The sequence below is a fragment of the Sapajus apella genome, unplaced genomic scaffold, assembly GCF_009761245.1.
Source record: "Sapajus apella isolate SASKATOON/1434 unplaced genomic scaffold, GSC_monkey_1.0 scaffold44, whole genome shotgun sequence".
NCBI lineage: Eukaryota > Metazoa > Chordata > Mammalia > Primates > Cebidae > Sapajus > Sapajus apella.
In genome coordinates this window covers 12,230,964-12,238,551 of record NW_022436984.1, presented here as the reverse complement: position 1 = coordinate 12,238,551, position 7,588 = coordinate 12,230,964, and the positions used below count along the sequence as shown (strand labels likewise).

The following is a 7,588-nucleotide window of genomic DNA, read 5'->3' as shown; positions in this document are numbered from 1 at the left end:
TTTGCAGCTGGAGGCATGGGCAAGGGGGGTCCCCAGGCAGTAAACTCCCCGCGGGGTGGGCTGAGGGCTAGGGCTGAGCGTCGGATGGGTCTCCCATTCCCTGTGCTCCCCTGTACAGCAACCTCCCTCCCGGGCTCTGGGGCAGCCTCAGGGGGGGCAGGCTGGGAGGGGCTGTTGTAGCTGTTCACTTGGGCAGGACGTCAGAGGACTCAGACACCAGCCTCCCATCGCGGGTCTCAACCTTCTTCACAACCACGGCCTTGGTGGAGCTGGTGCGGCTGAAGGTGGAGCCCGTGCCAGAGCCAAAGCTGGAGCCCAGGCCGTAGCTGAGGCCGGGGCTTGTGAGGCCCCCATAGGCAGAGCTCAGACCTCCTGCATAGCCGCTGGTGGTCTTCGTGTGGATACTCATGTTCTGCATCCCAGACTCCAGCCGGCTCTCCTCGCCCTCCAGTAGCTTGCGGTAGGTGGCGATCTCGATGTCCAGGGCCAGTTTGACGTTCATCAGCTCCTGGTAGTCACGCAGCTGCCGTGCCATGTCCTGCTTGGCCTTCTGCAGGGCTTCCTCCAGCTGCTGCTGCTTGGCACGAGCATCCTTGAGTGCCTGCTCCCCGCGATGCTCAGCATCTATAATGGCGGCCTCCAGGGAAGCCCTCTGGCCTTTGAGGCCCTCAATCTCGGCCTGGAGCCGGCTGATGTTCCGGTTCATCTCGGCGATCTCAGTCTTCCTACGCCGCAGGTCATCCCCGTGCTTCCCAGCCAGCTTCTGCAGCTCCTCATACTTGATCTGGTATACGCTCTCGGCCTCAGCCCGGCTGTGGTTGGCGATCTCCTCGTACTGCGCCTTGACCTCAGCGATGATGCTGTCCATGTCCAAGGAGCGGCTGTTGTCCATGGACAGCACCACAGAGGTGTCGGAGATCTGGGACTGCAGCTCCCGGATCTCCTCTTCATACAGCTGCCTGAGGAAGTTGATCTCGTCAGTCAGTCCTTCCAGGCAAGACTCCAGCTCTACCTTGTTCATGTAAGCTTCATCCACATCCTTCTTGATGAGGACAAATTCATTCTCCATCTCTGTACGCTTATTGATCTCTTCCTCACACTTGTTCTTGAAGTCCTCCACCAGCCCCTGCATGTTGCCAAGCTCTGCCTCCAGCTTCAGCTTCTCCTGGCCCAGAGTCTCCAGCTGCCACCTCAGGTTGTTGATGTAGCTCTCAAACATGTTATCCATGTTGCTCCGAGCTGTTTTCTGCTGCTGCAGGAGGCTCCACTTGGTCTCCAGCATCTTGTTCTGCTGCTCCAGGAACCACACCTTGTCGATGAAGGAAACAAACTTGTTGTTGAGGGTCTTGATCTGCTCCTTCTCCTGGGTACGCACGGCCTGGATGTTGGGGTCCATGTCCAGCTTAATGGGGTTCAGCAGGCTCTGGTTGATGGTGACGGCGGTGATGCCTCCCGGGCCTACGCCGCTGGTCCCCGCATAGCCTGCACCCAGGCCACCGCGGAAGCCAGTGCTGCTCACTCAGGAGAAGCTCGAGGAGCTCCAGTGGGCACTGGGCCCACTCGTGAAGGAGCGGCTGCTGAAGGCCCCGGGGCCAGTGGTGGACACCCTGCAGGACTTCTGGGTCACCCTGATGGACATGGTGGAGGCAGGAGTGGAAGCAGGCGGGCTGAACCAGGGAGAGATTCCAGAAGGAGCGGAGAAGCTGCTGCTTGCCTCAATGATTTTCTTAACGGCATCTGAGAACTCATCGTCTGCTGCCTCTTGTTCAGCTGTTACCCAGGCTTGAGTGCACTGGCTCGATCTCGGGCTACCCCAACCTCCGTCTTCTGGGTTTAGGCAATTCTCCTGCCTCAGCCTCCTGGGTAGCTGGGATTACAGGCACGCGCCACCATGCCCAGCCAATTTTTTTTTGTATTTTTAGTAGAGACGGGGTTTCACCATATTGACCAGGATGGTCTCGATCTCTTGACCTCGTGATCCACCCGCCTCGGCCTCCCAAAGTGCTGGGATTACAGGCTTGAGCCACCGCGCCCGGCCCTCAATGATTTTCTTAACGGCATCTGGGAACTCATCGTCTGCTGCCTCTTGTTCAGCAGAAGCTGCTGCTTCTGTTATCTTGGTATTTTAAAAGCTAAACCTCCTTCTAAATTATCAAACTATCCTTTGCTGGCATTAAATTTTCCAGCTTTAGATCCTTCCCTTCCATTTGCTTTAAGTTGTCATATAATACTTTGCTTTTTCTTGAATCATATTAGACTCTATAGATATGCTTTATAGCAATCTTGCACCCACATAAAAATTGCATTTTCAATAAGATAAAAAGGTGTTTCTCAAAAAGCACAAGGTTTTCACACCTGCTGGCATAGCTGCAGTGACAGCCTCACAAATTTCTTTGTCTTCTTTCACAATGGCCCTTACTCTGGATTCATTTATCTGGAAATGGCAGGCAATCACAGTTACAGACCTCTGCAGTACATATTGAGCAATTCAACTTTTGCTTCTCATGACTTCTTTCTGCTTCTTGGGAGTACTTACAGCATCACTAGTGGCACTTCGTATAGATCCCATGTTATTGAAGGTTTACTGTATTCCACTAAACACAATGGAAAATACACAAGAACCACAAGAGATCACTTTTTACTGTAATATACAATTTACTGACAAACAAATGACTTACTTAGAGATGATTAGTGTCAGTACATTTTAAGTGGAATCTCACAACACTTGTGCTCACTGCAGTAGCAACAGGAGGTGGCTGCAAAATCATTTTTAATAAAGTTATTACAGTCATATACTGTACTATAGTACATTGTGTGTAGTTTGATTTAATACTGCATTTTTATATTTGTTCACATTTCTCTAGATGCAAATGGTGCCAGGTACGGTCTATAAGTGTGTGTGTGTGGGTATGTGAGTTTTGATAAATTTAACTTTTTATCATAGGTTTGTGTGTATTTTATGATATAAAATAGACTAGTATTTATATATATCTTATGCATTTATGACATATCTCTTTCTTAATTTTTTTCATATTTCTAGGCTATGCAGTTCATCTGCTAGTTTTTTTTTTTTTTTTTTTTTTTTTTTTTTTTTTTTTTTTTTTTTTCAAATTGTCCCAAATCTCCCAAAATTTTTCAATGTATTTATTGGAAAAATATTGCCTGAGTAGACTCATGCAGTGCAAACCTATGTTATTCAAGTGAACACTTATTATTGTTAAACGCTATTACTACTACTGTACTATAACACAGAGCACTCACCACTTTTCTCTACTCACTGTCTTCCCATCCTGATAGCCTTCTTAACCTCACCTGCAGTCCCTTGTCCCTAGAATGAATACTCCAAATCTTCTCTTTACTAAATCTTTTATTTTCTTCAGGTTTCTCCTCAATTTACCTCTATAGACCACCCTATCTGTTGTCCTGCCCTACTCCCCTTACTCTATTATAATATCTAAAAATAATTTTTATTTTCACTGTAGCACTTAACACTGTCTGAAGTTAGAGTTTTGCTTACTGATTGCCTCCTTCAATAGGATGTAAGTTCCTTAAGAATAGAGATTTCTGGCCAGGTGCGGTGGCTCACATCTGTAATCCCAGCACTTTGGGAGGCCAAGGTGGGCAGATCACGAGGTCAAGAGATCGAGACCTCCTGGCCAACATGGTGAAACCCCATCTCTACTAAAAATACAAAAATTAGCCAGGCATGGTGATGGGCGCCTGTAATCCCAGCTACTTGGGAGGCTGAGGCAGGAGAATCACTTGAACCCAGGAGGTGGAGGTTGCAGTGAGCCAAGATTGCACCACTTCATTCCAACCTGGGTAACAGAGCAAGCAGAGCAAGACTCTGTCTCTAAAAAAAAAATTTTTTTTTATGTATATATATATGTATAAAAATTTATGTGGTCATAAAGAACTTAAGAGAAATGGGAGTAGTTGCTCTCTTCTGCTTACACTTTAATCATTATGTGGTTTTCTTTCTTTCTCTCTTTCTTTCTTTTTTTTTGAGACAGAGTCTTTGTCACCCAGGCAATGGAGTGCAGTGGCATAATCTCAGCTCTGCAACCTCTGCCTCCTAGTTTGAAGTAATTCTCCTGCCTCAGCCTCCCAAGTAGCTGGGACTACAGGCATGCACCACCACACACCCAGCTAATTTTTGTATTTTTTAGTAGAGATGGGGTTTCACAATATATTTTTCAACGTAAGAGTATGTTTTACCATTCTTTAATTGTGTGGCTTTTTTTCCTTTGTATTTTTCTTTTTGCTTATCTTCTCTTTTAATAAAAATTTTTTTAAAAATTGTTTTTTGAGACAGAGTCTCGCTCTGTCACTCAAGCTAGAGTGCAGTGGCACAATCACGGATAACTGCAGTCTCAACTTCCCAGGCTCAAGGGGTCCTCCAGCCCCCCTCAGCCTCTCTAGTAGCTAGGACCACAGGCATGTGCCACCATGCCCTACTAATTTCTTTAATTTTTTGAAGAGACAGTGTCTCCCTGTGTTGCCCAGGCTGCTCTCAAACTCCTAGGCTCAAGCAGTCTTCCTACTTCAGCCTCCAAAATGCTGGGATTATAGGCGTGAACCACCACACCTGACCTCAATAAAATTTTGTGGCATTTTAGCAGAGAAGATCATGAGTATGTAATGGAAAGAACATGGATCTGATGCCAGACACCTCAGCTTTGTGTCCAAGCTCCATGCTTATTAACTCTGTGACCTGAGTCTGAAGTTACTGAGTTACTAGCAAGGATACTAGTAGGCTTTTTTTTTTTGTTTTTTTTTTTTTTTTTTGAGATGGAGTCTCGCTCTGTCACCCAGGCTGGAGTGCAATGGCATGATGTTGGCTCACTGCAACCTCTGCCTCCTGGGTTCAAGCGATCTCCTGCTTCAGCCTCCTGAGTAGCTGGGAATACAGGTGTGTGCCACCACACTTGGCTAATTTTTTTGTATTTTTGGTAGAGACAGAGTTTCACCATGTTGGCCAGGCTGGTCTCAAACTCCCGACCTCGTGATCTGCCCACCTCAGCCCCCGAAAGTGCTGGGATTGCAGTCGTGAGCCACTGTGCCTGGCCTTTTTCTTTTTTATTGAGATGGAGTCTCACTCTGTGGCACAGCATGGAGTGCAGTGGCACGATCTCAGCTTACTGCAACCTCCACTTCCTGGAATCAAGTGATTCTCATGCCTCATCCTCCCAAGTAGCTAGGATTACCGGCATACACCACCATACCAGGCTAACTTTTGTATTTTTAGTAGAGACGGGATTTCACCATTTTGGCCAGGGTAGTCTCAAACTCGACCTCAGGTGATCCACCCACCTCAGCTCCCAAAGTGCTGGGATTACAGGTGTGAACCACTGTGCCTGGCCACTAATAACCTTCTTAATGGATGGCTATGAGGATTAAGTGAGATAATATATGTGAACATTCTTTGTTACTATGAAATACTAAAAACAAGGATGAAAGATCTCTTTCAGCCTTCTTTAGAGTTCTAGTTTTATAATAATTCAGGTTTCTTATTTATTTAGTGGGAAGGATAACTATGACTAAATAATAGGTCATGAGTTCTCTGCTGGCAGATGCTTGTTTTATATCCCATTGCAGTTCACATGACCTGACATAGGCACCCAATAAATATTTGTGGGATTAAAGGAGGGACTAGTGAAAACAGTACCATTTTTCTCCCTGAATCAAGCACAAAAGAAGGTAACTATTGCTGAGTGACTGCTCTTGACAGAGAAATATACTATAATCAGTTTTCATTCTTATTTTTTAATGTAAAATTTAAAAGCCCATAAACTTAATATGATATTGTTAATTAATGTGCCGTCTCTAAAATATATCTGAATTTAGATTACCAGATTGACCAGCCAATTATAGTTTCTTTTTTTCATTTCCAGCAAAATGTTTATGGATTTTATTTATTAATAGAGGGAAGAGGCTTCCTGTCTTATAAGGTTAGGAGAATAACTCTTCCTATGGAAATAGAATGTCAAGGTTGGGTGCGATGGTGCATGCCTGTAGTCCCCACTCCTCAGGAGGCTAAAGCAGAAAGATTGCTTGGGCTCAAGAGTTCAAGTCCAGTCTGGGCAGTATAGTGAGACCTCATCTCTAAAAAAATTAAAAAAAGAAAGAAATCGAAAGTAGCCGGTGTACTGAAAAAGTATATTTAAAGAACTTTGCTAGGCCAGGCACAGTGACTCACGCCTGTAATCCCAGCACTTTGGGAGGCTAAGGCGGGTGAATCACTGGAGCTCAGGAGTTTGAGACCAGCCTGGGCAATGTGGTGAAACCCCATCTCTACTAAAAATATAAACAATTAGCTGGGCATAATGGCATGTACCTGTAGTCCCAGCTACTCGGCTAAGGTAGGAAAATAACCTGAGCCTGGGGAGGTTGAGGCTGCAGTGAGCCTGATCATGCAGCTGTACTCTAGCCTGGGTGACAGAGCAAGACCTTGTCTCAAAAAATTAAAATTAAAATTAAAAAAAGAGTTTAGCTAATAATTCTTGGCATTACACTGATAGACATTATACTTTTCCACACCTCAGTTTTTCGGTTTATAGAAGGATAATAATACTCCATTTTGTTCTTATTAAGTCAGAGAATATATAAAACATGTAATTTTTTTATTTGTTTAAATCCTTTGGGACTTTACAAAGAAAATAAAACTGGTAGTGAAAAATTCTCTTATTTATTTTATTTTACTTTATTTTTTTGAGATAGGGTCTTACTCTTTTTCCCAGGCTGGAGTGCAGCGGCGCAATCTTGGCTCGCTGCAACCTCTGCCTCCCTGGCTCAAGCAATCCTCCTACTTCAGCCCCCTGTGTAGCTGAAACCACAGGCGAAATTCTCAGATTATTGCATATTTTGGTTTAAAACAACTTTATAATCTATATTAGTTTTTCATTTACTTCATTTATCTTATTGATTCTTTTTTTTTAGATTTTTTATTTTTCCTTTTCTGTGCCTATGCTTACCCACATATTGATTCTTTTTCTATACCCAGGTGCTATACTTGTATTTTTACCAGGACTTGCAGAAATCAAAATGCTTTATGAACAGCTACAGTCTAATTCTCTTTTCAACAACAGACGTAGTAATCGGTAAGCTAATTGCTTTCTACATTTTTAATCATCTATTGCAGTTACCTCCAAAGATCTCACCACCCTCTTTAGACCCTTGAAGAGTACCACTCTTGGAGCATACATTAGTTTATGCCAGCTGGGAATGAACAAACCTAATTGCTGCAGGAAATCGGTTATTCTCCCTTTATTAAAGAAAAATATTTCTTTTCACTTAGCATGGTGACTCAGCAAATTTGCATGTAATGTTAGATGTCAGAGCCCCAGAGAATTGGGGAAGGTGGGGGAAAGGCAGTGTTAGTAACAACGAAGAAGTCCTACCATTTTGAAAGAAAATCATCTTCAACAGTTCCTGTTCCAGGAGCAAGGCACACTGGGTGTGTCTTCATATTTAAGGGGAAAACTGACTAACGAACACTCCCTAAAAATGTAAAAATGAAATTTCTGAGGTTATATCATTGTCATTGCCTCTCTTCTATACATATGTGTGTGTGTGTGTGTGTGTGTGT

General features: G+C 44.2%; 1 protein-coding gene and 1 pseudogene across 4 annotated transcripts in view; one reads left to right on the top strand and one right to left on the bottom strand.

Moving 5' to 3' along the window:
• Positions 1–7,588, top strand: part of DHX57 (DExH-box helicase 57) — a 77,998-nt gene that overhangs the window by 39,526 nt on the left and 30,884 nt on the right. For all 4 annotated transcript variants that reach the window (XM_032239367.1, XM_032239364.1, XM_032239366.1 and 1 more), the window contains exon 14: positions 7,004–7,100. In XM_032239367.1, the coding sequence (XP_032095258.1) occupies positions 7,004–7,100 (97 nt within the window). The remainder of the gene's footprint in view (positions 1–7,003; positions 7,101–7,588) is intronic.
• LOC116524194 lies at positions 170–1,725 on the bottom strand (annotated as a pseudogene).